Raw genomic sequence first — 14,876 nt, 5'->3', positions numbered from 1 at the left:
TCCTGTGAAAAGGGGATTAAAAAATAGCCAAAAACCATCCCTGGAGCAATGTGAAGATTCATATACAGTTAGAACTCAATTGGTTCAATAGCATTCGAGATCTTAAAGAACAAACTAAGACATTACTATTTAAATAGTAGGATTTTAAATATTTTTGCTACTCAATATTTTTGTATATAACTTAATATTTGTACCTTTAAAATCTTTTAATATTTTTTTATAAGGATCAAAAATGTTACCAGAAAATTCTCTTTGATTCGCCCATCGAATCTCCTTTGATTTTAAAACAGGAGGTAAATTTTCTTTTTAATTGAATGCCATAGATAGGTAATGGATTTATTCGTGTTCTTGGGAATTTTAGTAAGACATTCCAGTTAAAATTTAAAGGTAAAGGTTGTGCAATTAAAGGTCCTCGGAAAAATATAAATTTTGTTACAAACAGGTCTCGGCAGCCGTGCGTCAGCCGCGACTAAATCTCAAAATTGAACCCGTTTCTAAGCTGTAAAATTAATTTGTAAATGAGGAATTGCCATATTTGGGTCAGGTTTAGACTTTCAGTTGTAAAAGGTTGATTTCCCTGAGGCTTACACGCGGCTGACGTGCAGCTGCCGAGCTCTGTTATATAGCCTAAGCACAATATGTAATTGTAATAATATTAAAAATAATTTTTGTAGGTATTGTCATCAAATCCCGCAGTTTATGTGTACCACGACGTGTTATCTGCTTTTGATATCAGGAAAAGTTCATAGTCCAAAAACATCAAAGCTAAGAAGTAGGGACAATGTAGAAAAATATGATGGCAAAAGAAACGAGAAAAATGGGCGGAAACGCACCAACTCCCTTGATCGAATAAAGTTAAAGAAATATTAGCCATTTTAACACTTCTAAGTTGATCAATTCCAATTTTGGCCCCTTGGGCCAGCTGGTCCTGGCCAGTAAAATAGGGCTTAAGTTTATGATTTTTATTTTGTTATTCGTGAAAAATTCTCTATAATACGATACGATAATTAACTATTATATACCTAATTACATATATATATTATATACCTAAAATCGAAAGCATACTGGTAAGTTTTTTTTCTTTTTACAAACACCTGTTTATACGTTTATGAGATCTAAGGGGGCAAACAAATAGCTTATACCTCAATTAATTGAGGTAATTGAGTTGAAAAAATGAACATTTTCTAGAAGGATAAAAGAAATATCAGAAGCCAGACTAACAGTTGCGGCTATTCAAGTTAATAAGGAAATATTCAAATAAATATAGTCTTTTTAAAAGCCTGGTGGAAATATCCAATTAATTTGAAACTGCGTATGGTGATTCATGGAACAGTTGAACCATTAAAAAGCGTTTCAAGTATGTACGTCCAAACATGTTGGTATTTTATTTAAACATTTAGAATTTTTTTTTACGTATTCATTCGAAACCAATTAATATAAAGGTGGATAAGAACCGGTTCTCATCCATACGAAAAAACTATGTCTAGCATCCAGTTTTTTATAAATATGAAAAAGTACAATCATAAGATTAAAACCATTTTTTAGCCCGTGCCTTCAGCATCTCGGGTCTAAAAAAACTGGTTATCTTATAATCATTTTACACCCGCGGAAAGCTGTTTATAATACGATGCGAGAAATAACTTAATCTTGATTTGTTGGTTTAAACTAGCAGTGTCCAAATTAAACAACAAATAATTTTGACTTACAGAAATAATAGTTTTGTTTATCATCAATAGGATGTACATCGATTTATCGTCCATTAAGATCCTTGAAATTAATATATTTATTTTGAATAAAAAGGATGGTGTAATCAAAAGTGAAGTTTCATCTTATAGAGTTCAGGTTAAATTTCTTATTATTAAGTTGTTTTTAAGCCAGGGACGTCCAAGCTCTTTTTATGGGGGGATAGTAAAATGACTGGTTTCAATAGTTTAAGGGTAGGGGTAGAGGGTAATCTAATGTGCAACCAAAGATAATTTTTGGGGTTGGGTTAACACCCCTTTACCAATACTTTTATGAATAGAAGTAGTGAGGGAATATACCACAATTTATCCTCCATTGTCTTATCCCTGAGAATCCTTTATTGTAAACTTGAACCATACACCCCAAAAACTGCAATCAAGAACATTAAAACATTTCCAGATCTCTGTAGAATGGAAAAGTCCGATTCTAACCTTGTCTACATGGCTCAACACGTAGCGCATCCGCTCCTCGTCGGGGAGGTGATAGGTTCGAATCTAGGCCCAACACTGCGTCATAACTAAAGACATTAAAATGGTTACTACTGTTACTATGTCAGGTGCGCGACATTAATAGTTAGAATAGGGGGAATGCCTTTGCTCAAAACAGGTGCTACTCATTACCATGCGCAGTTAGTACTTCTCAGACAAAGGTCGCCCAATCAAAGACTTGGTTGTCTGATGGGTGTTACTTAACCTAATACCCTGGGTGTTTGAACAGAAAAGAAGACATTTGGCTTCACTTAGTTATTCTGGGTTGTAGGACCTAACGTTTGAGGACAGCATATCCGCCCATGTGAGATTATTTGTGAAAAAATTGATTGCAAGGTCAATAAGACAACAAGAAAAACTTTTCTGCCACCAAGATATTTCAGGCTACAGGATGGATTAGAGAATACGAAGAAGACTTTCTTTACAGACTGTCTCACAAAATTGAATTGATCACAAATCTCAAGGTAAATTAATTGTTCTTTAGACAAAAAAGACTGTCAAATTTTAAAAAATTCTATGATCACTTTTTAAAACAGTTTCCAGTGAATTCATAAATTGACAGTTGTTTGAGAAGAAGTTGTAAAGAAATAGAGATACTAATCAAAGTAATAAATTTAGGTAAGAAGACCAGATAACAAAGGTCCGTCTGAACCAGTAGAATCAGAAGCGTGGCAGGTATACTACATAATTTTCAGCTATTAGTTAAAGTGACAGGATGTATGCCAATGAAAAGTGTCTGTTTGATTATATTGTTAGATTTATATGAAAGTTGTAACATTTTTATCATAAAAATAACAGGACAAATACATTATGAAAAAAAAAAATATGTAAAATATTTTGTAAATTCATTAATATAAATACGGGTAGTAGTTTAAGTGACATTCAACTAACCACCAAATCTTTAATTGTACGACCATTGTCTGGAAAACCTTACTGTGCATGGCTATAAGTTGCGCCTATTTTGGACCAAGTCAACCCTACTCTTACTATAAATGCTGTGCATCTAACATAGCAGCAGTAAAACTTATTCTTAATATCTTTGGCTGAAAACGATGTTGAGATGAGAGTCAAACCCACGATGAGTGGATTCGCTACATGCTAGGGTCGCGGGAAAAATTGGAACAATAGTTAACGATTGTTTAGGTTGGTGTATATTCAGCAGGAGGACTATACCTGCCTCATTATGATAATCTACAGAATGAATTCATCAATGCTGATGGAGTTCATATAGGCAAGATATCTAACATTGTTCTTCCTTTTTAAGCGAATCTTAACAAACTTTGACAATTATTATAATTTAATAACGCATTCATTTTCAAATCTAAAGGTCTGTATAAAGCTATCCCAAAATTACTCGAACACAGAACACTTATTATCAACCTAAACATTCCAAAAATCATTCTTTAAAAATCAGATGAATATGATGATTATAACATTTAAAAACGTTGTCAATTAAAAATTAAAAATCAACCTGTAAAAATTGGACATTCCTGTTCGTGATTATAAAGTTGCTACGCTATCTCAATTGTAGTTTTACAAGAATTTTTGTATATAGTTTGAAATAATCAATTTACTAAATTGACGACAAAGGCTCCGTCACTTACGGACGGACAGGCCAAAGTTAATTATAGAAAAGCTTTGCTTTAAAAAACAATAAATTATGTGAAAAAAAAACTAATTTTCTCCACGATTGAAAAAGTAAGAATCCTTAGTTCTAATTTTGAAGATCTTTCTTAGGAAATAGAATAGCCACAGCCATGTTTTATTTGAGTGATCCTGTAGGTGGTGCTACAGCTTTTCCTAAGGTGGGTAGATAGATAGATAGATAAATGGATAGATAAATAGATAGATAAATAGATAGATAGATAGATAGGTGAATAGCCGCAGCTATGTTTTATTTGAGTGATCCTGTAGGTGGTGCTACAGCTTTTCCTAAGGTGAGTAGATAGATATATAGATACATAGATAGATAGATAGATAGGTGAATAGCCACAGTCATGTTTTATTTGAGTGATCCTGTAGGTGGGGCTACAGCTTTTCCTAAGGTGGGTTGATAGATAGATAGATATATACATAGAAAAATAAAAAATAGTGAAATACAAAGATACATATATAGATAGATAGATAGATAGATAAACAGATAGATGAATGATAGATAGATAAATGAGTAGATAGATAGATAGATATATGAATAGAAGAATGGATAGATAGATAATTGGATAGATATATGGATCGATAGATAGATAGATAAATATGTAGATATATATATAGATAGATAGATAGATAAATAGATAGATAGATAGATAGATAGATAGATAGATAGATAGATAGATAGATAGATAGACAGATAGATAGATATTTTAAAAATAATTGTTTAGCTTGGGATAGCCGCCACTCCAAAAGCAGGTTCTATGGTGTTCTGGCATAATCTTAAACTATCAGGTAGTCTTTAGTAACTACAATAGTGGAATGTTTTCTGTATGTAATGAAAGATATCGGTAACCGCTAAAAATAACATGGCCACTACGCATGCACCGAGCCTGTCTATTTGCAAAGGGAACAAAATTATGTGTCTATCTATCTATTTATCTATCTATCTAACTACCTATAAATAGGATATATACTACGGAACATGTCCAATGGCAAGTTGGATAAAGCAGGAGTTTATCTATATATCTATTTATCTACTCATACATCTATAAATCTATTTATCCATCTATCTATCTATCTATCTATCCATCTATCTATCCATCTATCTATCCATCTATCTATCCATCTATCTATCCATCTATATATCCATCTATCTATCCATCTATCTATCCATCTATCTATCCATCTATCTATCCATCTATCTATCCATCTATCTATCCATCTATCTATCCATCTATCTATCCATCTATCTATCAATCTATCTATCCATCTATCTATCCATCTATCTATCTATATATCTATCCATCTATCTATCCATCTATCTATCCATCTATCTATCCATTTATCTATCCATCTATCTATCCATCTATCTATCCATCTATCTATCCATTTATCTATCCATCTTTCTATCCATCTTTCTATCCATCTATCTATCCATCTATCCATCTATCTATCCATCTATCTATCCATCCATCTATCTGTCTATCTAGGAACTAGAAAAGACTTGTTATGCCACGGGGCGTATCCAGTGGCAAGGGAGATAATATGCGTGACTATTTATCTATCTATCTATCCATCTATCTATCTATCCATATATCTATCCAGTCATCTATCTATCTGCTAGATCAGAGATGACCTGCTACGTCATGGGGCGTGTCTAATGGCAAGGGGGATAAAATAGGTATTCATCTATCTATCCAGCTATCTATCTATCTAGGAGCTAGACATGACATGCTACGTCATGGGGCGTGTCCAATGGCAAGGGGGATAAAATGGGTATCTATCTATCTATCTTTCTATAAATCTATCTATCTATCTAGGAGCTAGAGATGACCTACTACGTCACGGGGCGTGTCCTGTAGCAAGAGGGATAAAATGGGTATCGAACAAATGGATTAGGAATTATATCATAAACAGTATAAATTCAACCAAACGCCAAAACTAATACTCTTTCCTTTTTAAATGGCCTTTCTGACATTATGGTTTTATTAAATTTCCCGCCCGAATATGAAAGGGAAGAACGAACCAACAGATCTATAGTACAGATATATATATATACAGATAACTACCTTCCCCACTTTTCCAAGGACCTTTTTCGTCTGCTAGCAAATTGTTTTCTGCTACTTGGCTGTGTTAATATTCCCGATACTATTGGTTTATTTTTAAAGACCCAATTGCGAGTCGGCACAAGGTCCTTGTGATTGGGACATAGAGTTATTTAACCCCTTTCCACCTCTAGTATTTTACTCAAATGACGAACCAACTAGTTTAGCCTTTGGGTTTCAATTGGAACAAGCTACTCTACTACATATTTTTATGATATCGAGAATAATGTTATCCATAGAGAGACAGCCCAGATGTTTACTAGAAAGTGTGGTCTTACACCAGATCTTTAATATATTATAGCATACCTACTACTAAAGTTGTATTGACGCAATTATACACATGTTTAAGAACAATTACACATCCATTGAGAAAACAAATTAAAACAAAATTTTAATATCTTTTAAAGTTAATTTCTATTTGATTATGCTTTTAATACTTGACAAACTGAGGAACCTTCATATAATGTTTGAAATGTGAATTCGGGTTTAATTGATGTAATTTATATATATATGTATATATATGTACATTGTACATTATATATCTGTGACTAAATAAATTCATATTTTAACGTTGTATTTTCTTAATTTTGTAAATATACTAGCGCCTTCGTCCCTAGAAGCCTCTAGGGGTAATAAGGGGAATGTTAGGTAGGGGAAGTTGACCATTCAATCTCAATTTTAGTTTTAAAAAGGAAAAGTAAAGATTATGTTTTCGTTGTTTTTTTTATGGGGGGGGGTGCATTTTTATTCTGGGGCGATTTCTCTTTGGAGGGAGAATATAACCTTCCCAAAAATAGTTATAAATCTTCCATGGAGCTATAAGAGGCTTCTCTGTAAAGGAGAACCATATCAGTTTAGCAGCTAGATCTTTCGCTACAGACAAAAAAAAGCATACTACTTTATATATTAGGATAAAAACTTAATGTCTGATATTATTTTTTTAGAATTTGCTTACGAAAACGTAAGTAAAAGGGATATATATACCTATTGATTAATACAAATATGATGGTATATCCAAACTGTTCATTCTTTACATTCCACATAGGGGCAACAAGGGGATTCAATTCACCACCCCCAAATCAAGTTTTAATCATTCTATGAGTATTATCATACCCAATGTACATCAGATTTCAAAGGAATCGTAAAAATACGCTTTTTAAGTAAGCTTTCTAAAGTCTGAAAGTCAAGATATGCAAAAAATTTCTTACAGAAAAAGGCATATATTTTGTGTTTCACCAACAATTTTAAAAGTATTATGAAATCTCTTAGAATTAACGTAATTAGACAAAATAACTTCAGGTGAGTCATGCACTACATGTATTTTGACAATATAAAAGAAAAAAACACAGATTAAAGATATTAGTCCTAAATACTTCTAGTTGAAGTTAAGATTTTAGTTTATTTTTGTTTGTTTTATAATCAACATTTAAGTAGACAGTAAGAGGATATATGTTTTCACTGGTTGCCACCGACTAAAAATACGATATTTGATTACCCAAAGACATATTATAATCGCCTGTACTGGTCTCATTTACCCCCCCGCGCCCCCGTAGGGGTTTTCAGCGCGTTTTCTGAGGTTGGGTGCAGGAAAAGTTTGTTAGGAAAATCTTTTAAATGCGCTTTTAAAGTCAAAATGTGAGATGTAATACATATAAATAAAAGATGCAAAAACATAGTTATGAGAAATATTTATTTGATCAGACTTTGAATTAAAGTTGATAATGAATTTTTTCAAGTTCTATTGCACTAAATGATTGAGAGGGGAGGAAGAGGGGGCTAAACCTAAATCTAAACCTCTTTATATTTGATGTTTTAATGTAACTGAATAATAGTTTCTATGGATTATTACAAATATCAGGGATCTAAAGGGATAAGACAAAGGTCAATGAATTTATGTACATCCCCAATGGTAATACACAAAATTACCCCTTGTGTAGATTAAAGTTAGTAGTTAAAACGTTTGAACACACAACTGTAAAACTTTGGGAACTAGTTTTATAAACAGCCCAATGTCCCCTCTCTCACTGCGGAAAGGTAAAGATAATATTCAAATAACGAAGTGTTCTAATAATCATTCTAAATTGGAATTAGCAAGTAGTCTATCTGTCTGTCTATTGGTAATGCTTTGTTTTTAAATTATGTGGTCTTCATGTTTAGCATCAGCAGTTTTATTTAGAAAGGGAGAGGACATTACACTAGTCCCCAAACTTCAAAGTTTTATAATAACGTTTTTATATTCGTTGGCATAACAACTTTAGGAAATTTGATTGATGTTTTATTGGTTGGTTCATTAAGATGAGTATCAAAACTTTTCAACCACTAATTGTCATCTACAGACAATCAATTTTGTAATATAATTTATTATATTATGTATAAATATTGGGGATGTACATACATTAATCGGTTATTGTTTTGTTCCTTAGATCCCTGGGCGTTAATCTATAATAAAAAGTAGCTTAATGTCTGTTTGTCTGTCCGTCCGTCCCTTAAGATCTCGGTAACCACTAAACCGATTATATTCTACTCTTCAGGGAATATATCTACTGGTCCTGTGGTGGTTTAAAGCTATTTTACAAAAAATAATCCTCTAAATTTTTTCATATTTCTATAATTAGGATCGGTCCGTCCATACGTCTGTTACAGTTAGCTCTTTTAGTTAATTTAAACAGGCTAGAATTGTCCTATCGATTTCAAACTTTTCATGCCGTTTTCTACAACAGTTAGGTACGACTTAGAAAGCACAGCAACTCTATAATCGTTACCAGAAAGTCCATACATCCATTTATATCAAGCTGATTTTTTAATTTTATGACAACAAATAATGGTTTTGAATGTTAGAAATATCCTATTCATCTGATTTTTGAATACTGATTCCTAGTACAATAAGGTATAGTGTTATAAGCAAAGCATTCTATAAAAAGTCCTAAAAACGTCAGTATGTCCTTAAACAGTAACATGTATTTAATCAGTTTTAATTACAATTTGGTATAGACATGCATTAATATTTAGTTCTGACACTTCACAAGTGTTAGTGTTCGTTTGTCAATCATGCTCACATTTATAATGGATTTATTATTAAGTGAAACTTGTAGCTTGCTAAAATAAGAATACCCATCCACCCCTTTACACCATCCTCTCCCCTTCTACTGAAATGAATTAAATGACCCCAAATTTGACATTTTGAATACTTTGATGGATAGATAGATGGATAGGTAGATGAATAGATATATGGATAGATACATGGATGAGTAAATGGACAGACAGATGGATAGACAGATTGGTAGACAGATGGATAGAGGGATGGATAGATGGATGGATAGATAGATGGATAGATAGATGGATGAGTAAATTGATAGACAGATGGATAGACAGATGGATAGACAGATGGATAGACAGATGGATAGACAGATAGATAGACGGATGTATAGATGGATGAATGGAAAGATAAATGGATAGATAAATGGATAGATAGATGAAAAGATAGATGGATGGATAGATGGATAGTTGATGGATAGATAGATAAATAGTTGATGGATAGATAGATGGATCGATAGATGGATAGATAGATGGATAGACAGATGGATAGATGGATAGATAGATAGATGGATAGATAGATAGATGGATAGATAGATAGATGGATAGATAGATGGATAGATAGATGAATAGATGTATGGATAGATACATGGATGAGTAAATGGACAGACAGATGGATAGACAGATTGGTAGACAGATGGATAGAGGGATGGATAGATGGATGGATAGATAGATGGATAGATAGATGGATGAGTAAATTGATAGACAGATGGATAGACAGATGGATAGACAGATAGATAGACGGATGTATAGATGGATGAATGGAGAGATAAATGGATAGATAAATGGATAGATAGATGAATAGATAGATGGATAGTTGATGGATAGATAGATAAATAGTTGATGGATAGATAGATGGATCGATAGATGGATCGATAGATGGATAGATAGATGGATAGATAGATGGATAGATGGATAGATAGATAGATGGATAGATAGATAGATGGATAGATAGATGGATAGATAGATGGATAGATAGATGGATAGATAGATGGATAGATAGATGGATAGATAGATGGATAGATAGATGGATATATAGATGGATAGATAGATGTACAGATAGATGAATAGATAGATGAATAAATAGATGGATAGATAGATGGTAAGATAGATGGATAGATAGATGGATAATTAGATGGATAGATAGATAGATGGATAGATAGATGGATATATATATGAATAGATAGATGGATAGATAGATGGATAAATAGATAGATGGATAGATAGATAGATAGATAAATGGATAGATAGATAGATACATGGTTAGATAGATTGATGGATAAATAGATAGATGGATAGATAGATAGATGGATATATAAATAGATGGATAGATAGACGGATGGATAGATAGACGGATGGATAGATAGATTAATAGATAGATGGATAGGTTAAGGGGGCGCTATTTTTGGGGAGGGGTTAATCTGGTAATTTTCCATCTACCTTCATTAAATGACCTTTATCTCCATGTTTCTTTCAAATGATAGAAAAAAACATAAAAGCAAATTTGTTCGTTGTTAAATTGCCTACAAAAAAGTATAAAATGAAATTTTTGTGGAATGAATTTTAAGGGTACTAAATAATTAAATCCCCTTTTTGATTGATTTGCCCCAATGTGCATTCTTTAAAAATTAGAAAACGTTTAAATTAAGACGACATTTATACACAAAACATGAAAAAAAATCCTCGAAATCAACAAGTGTCCGCTTTTGTTCCAAAAGTCTATGCAATTATGTAGGGAGGCAGGGATAAGAAAACGGAGGATAAATTAATCTTTCTCCAATTAATTTCAAAGGGGAATATACAATATAATACTGTATTTGAAGTTGAATATTTTTTAGGTAAATCAATTTATCCATTATTGTCATATCCCTGTATTCTTGATGTAATATAAGTTGAGTAAAGGGAAAGCCCTAAACCTCCTTTTTTTTCTCTCATTATCTTGTCTCTGATATTAAAAGCTCCCCTGCTCTCTCCCTCTATCTCTCTCTCTATCTCTCTCACTCTCTCTTAATCTCTCTCGCTCTCTCTCTCTCTTGGTTTCTGTTAGCTAAAATATCTCTCTAGTTTCTCTTTCTCTCTCCTCTCTCTTTCTATCTCTCACTCTATCCCTCTCTCTTTCTCTCTCTCTCGCTCTCTCTCTCTCTCTCTCTCTCTCTCTCTCTCTCTCTCTCTCTCTCTCTCTCTCTCTCTCTCTCTCCTTCTTTGGTTTGTGTTAGTCAAAACATATATAAATGTATATAACATATAATATCGATTAATATCCTACATTCATGTTATGTCTGCTAGCAGAGATTGTTTAGAAATATTGTCAGGCTTTCCATATGGTGAAAATTTCAAATCAGTGATATAATTTAGAAATTAGAACATAACATAATAGATTATGTAAAAATCTACATTTTTTTCAGTTTGCATATTTAAATACCTAAAGTGTTTTAACAAAAAATAATTTACATATGTTTTATACAATATGCATAATAATATGAAATTTATTAGTAAATGTGTAAGTAAAGCTTAAAGTAAAGTAATGTCTCTCCGTCCGTCCGTATGAAGCAAAATGTAATGCAAGCCGTTGGAAGAATATATCATCATAGTTCAATGGTCATGTTTTGGTTTTAGGCTTCTAATTTATTTCATTACTAAGATTTTAATATAATTTATTTGAAATATTTTTTTGTTTTGTTTTATTTCACACCATGGGCCTCAAAACACTTAGTGAGGCCTTTTCAGATATCTTTTGTTTAAGACAAAAATACCTTACTACTTAATTTAATACTATTGCCTCTAGGAACAATTGGAGGAGAGGGGGAGAGTCGACACTTCACTTATATTTTAGTTTTAAAAAGGAAAAGTAAAGAAAAACATAGTTTTAAACCTTTACTGTAAAGAAGGCGGGTAGACATCCTTGTTAATTTTATATATACTAGCGGCTGCGCCCCTAGCATCTGGGGGCTCCGTATTTCAAGGGAAAAAAGCATAATACATAAAAAAAATTATATAAAGCCATAACAAGACTTTAATTTTGAAAGTAAAAAACTTTAAAACCAACCCGGGACCATTGCGAAGCTTCCCCAAAATGGAGAGCTCCAATTGGATTAAAACCAATATAATCATTTCTTATTTTTGGTCTTGCAAGTGAGGGACCAAATTTATTGTTATATACAAAAATCTTCCAAAATATTTGTAAAAATGCTTTAAATTTAATTTCATTTTTTTATTTGAGTTTTAAATCAACATTTTCCATTTAAGAGAGAGCAAACATGCTCGAAACAATTTTTAATGCCCGAATAAATATGTAAAATTCGTGGTTAACCTTTTCAATTATTTTCATTTGATTTATCATGATTTTAAAAATACAAAAGATATGCTTTGATGAGATTAGTGAACTTCTTTGGTAGGTTATTCAATAAATCATAAAAATAAGTCATTCAAGTTTAAATTTTTAAATCTATTCATAAACAAGTCAGTAATTTTAGATAACGTAGTGACGCACAGACTGATTTTTTAATAGACCCCAATCATAGAGTAGCCTGAACAAATTTTACTTTTAATCCTTAAATAAATCTTTAATAATTTTCAATATTATAGAACAGATGTTTTATTCAATTTTACTTCACCTTATGAAATATTAATTTAAAAATTTCATGCTGATTGTAAGTGTAAGATCTCTTTAATACCCATTGGTGCTTAACTAAACACTCCCCATTCCGTAACACTATATGATAAATGTTGTTTTCTCGGCTGCTATTGAAGATTTACAGTTGAATTTTTAAGAGAAGATCATATGACATATGAGCATCTGTCTGTACATTGTTTAGTCCGTTTGTGTGTCCGTCATGCTTCAGAATATTTAAATGTTTCGTAGTTTTCTTTTAGTGTTGCATATTCTCTCACTCTCTCTTTCATTTAGACAACTGAACATCTGCTTTATAGCTCACTTTGTCCGCTTGTCCATTCTATGTTTTTTGTGCTCGCATCTTATGGATGTCATCCTTGTTTAAATACATGTGTTTTAATGTTTTTCTCTGAAATACAGGGTTTAAATACTGGACGATATAGTAATCTCCATCCAAGTTCATATTCTATTAGTTAAAGCTTTTTTTCTGTTTTGAAAGATCTCGCTGACCGCTGAACTAATATGGCTCTCCTTTACAGTGAAGCTTCTTATAGGTCTAAGGAAGGTTTTTAACTATTTTGGGCTAGGGTATCTCCATACTCCTATCATAAAATGACCTTTTCACAAAAAAAAATATTTTTTTAAAATTTTTATTTATAAAATTGGGGAGGTGGTGGTCGACTTTTTCCCCTCCCTCCTGAAGTGCCCCTAGGGGATTCTAGGGGCTTAGCCACTAGTGTTTAATAATTTTGGTACTTTTATCCCTTCCCCCTTACAGGGTTTTGTCTTTTATAGCTGATGTCATCTTTTTTACATTCAAAGAGCAGCTTTTCTATATATATATATTTTGCATATATTATTATTTATTAAAATCTTATTAAATTTCGTCATTGGTATTTTAGGCTGAATAAAGGTAAACATGTGTATGTAGATAGAATTTATGATTATATTTCAAAGAAATTCAAGATATAAACTTTTCCAAGTATTGTTTATTTCATCCAACATAAAGCGTGTCGCCATCAAGCGAAGGCATAGTACCTATTTTGCACCATATTTTATATAAAAGTTGGTCTTTTTTATCAATTTCAATGTTAGGTGTATAATTGGCAATACTTTTTTCTCTTTAAAGATTACGTCTTTACCATTGCATTGACATAAATACAGTTTTATTGGCATTTTTAAACCTATGAAATTCAGTTAGACTGTCAAATTTTAAGTGACTATAATTTTTCTAATTGTAAAAGTTCATGGACCTCACAATAAATAACCGTAAACCAAAATAAACATACAGGGTAGTGTACCCTAAAAATCTTTGGGAAGGGGTAATTTTGGATTAAATGTTAAGAACCAATGGTTTTAAACATTAAGAAAATAGAATTCAGGGATAAAGTTTTTATGGGGGAGTGATTTTACCCCTCCCCCCCCCCCACCACCCTCAAGGACGTCCCTTGTAGTGCACAAAATTGTTCTTGTTGTAAAATCAAATATTTAGTTAAAGTCTAACATCTGTATTGTAACTATGTAAAGTGATATATGTACAAAAAAGTTAATACAACGGATATATAATACGTGGATATTATGACAAGATATTTAGGTTGCTAATAATGTGTTTATTTATTGGTCAGTAGTTTTCTCTAGTAGGAGGGTAGGGGATGGTTGGGGAGTATCGTTAAATAAGACAGCTGAAAGTTGCATATTATAGGGTGACAAAAATCTGGTGCAATGTTCAAGTAAATATTATTTGTTAAAACGTTGTTTGCATAACAAAATAAGGATGATAACATCCATAAAAAGCAATGACAATGGCCGATAAATTGACATAGGTCCACAATGAAAATAAAAACAAAATTACCCTTTTTGTACTAAAATTGATAATGGTAAAGTTGAACTGCTAGTTTGAACCAAGCAATCGATATTTGATGATAGTACCCAAAGATTTAAAAGTTTGTATAATCTACATTAAAATTTAGTACTTTTTGATAGAATTAGTTTCTCCCTTTTTGCATGCTGTAATTGGCTTTGATCCTATCCTCTTAGAGTATTTTGCCAAGGCTACATCATAATCTTATTATCCATTAATGCTATATTTGTATATAACGTTTGTAAATAACAAATTAAAGCAAAGCTGAATAACAACGAGCAAATTCTTAATTTTCTAAAGTCTAACAATTCCTGACTTAAGCC

At 32.0% G+C, this 14,876-nt stretch overlaps 1 protein-coding gene across 1 annotated transcript; it reads left to right on the top strand.

The window, feature by feature from the left end:
- Nucleotides 1–1,737: 1,737 nt before the first annotated feature.
- On the top strand, nucleotides 1,738–5,826 carry LOC145335198 (prolyl 4-hydroxylase subunit alpha-2-like). The gene is made up of 7 exons (XM_080180931.1): nucleotides 1,738–1,842; nucleotides 2,615–2,695; nucleotides 2,850–2,906; nucleotides 3,375–3,462; nucleotides 3,969–4,036; nucleotides 4,610–4,673; nucleotides 5,702–5,826. Exons 1-7 carry the CDS (start codon nucleotides 1,738–1,740, stop codon nucleotides 5,824–5,826), a joined length of 588 nt encoding a protein of 195 aa, XP_080037057.1.
- The last annotated feature ends 9,050 nt before the right edge of the window (nucleotides 5,827–14,876 follow it).

Source organism: Acartia tonsa, chromosome 13 (assembly GCF_053477335.1).
Source record: "Acartia tonsa isolate MP-2025a chromosome 13, ASM5347733v1, whole genome shotgun sequence".
In the NCBI taxonomy this organism is placed as follows: domain Eukaryota; kingdom Metazoa; phylum Arthropoda; class Copepoda; order Calanoida; family Acartiidae; genus Acartia; species Acartia tonsa.
This window is presented reverse-complemented; position numbering and strand designations above follow the sequence as displayed.

What these genes read in the sequence shown, in the direction of transcription:
- LOC145335198 (XM_080180931.1), top strand. Translation starts at nt 1,738, where the DNA reads ATGTACATCGATTTATCGTCCATTAAGATCCTTGAAATTAATATATTT. An exon ending in GTGCTACAGCTTTTCCTAAG is followed by an intron (nt 4,037 to 4,609) that starts GTGGGTAGATAG and finishes ATAATTGTTTAG; the next exon opens with CTTGGGATAGCCGCCACTCC. An exon ending in GCATAATCTTAAACTATCAG is followed by an intron (nt 4,674 to 5,701) that starts GTAGTCTTTAGT and finishes CTATCTATCTAG; the next exon opens with GAGCTAGAGATGACCTACTA.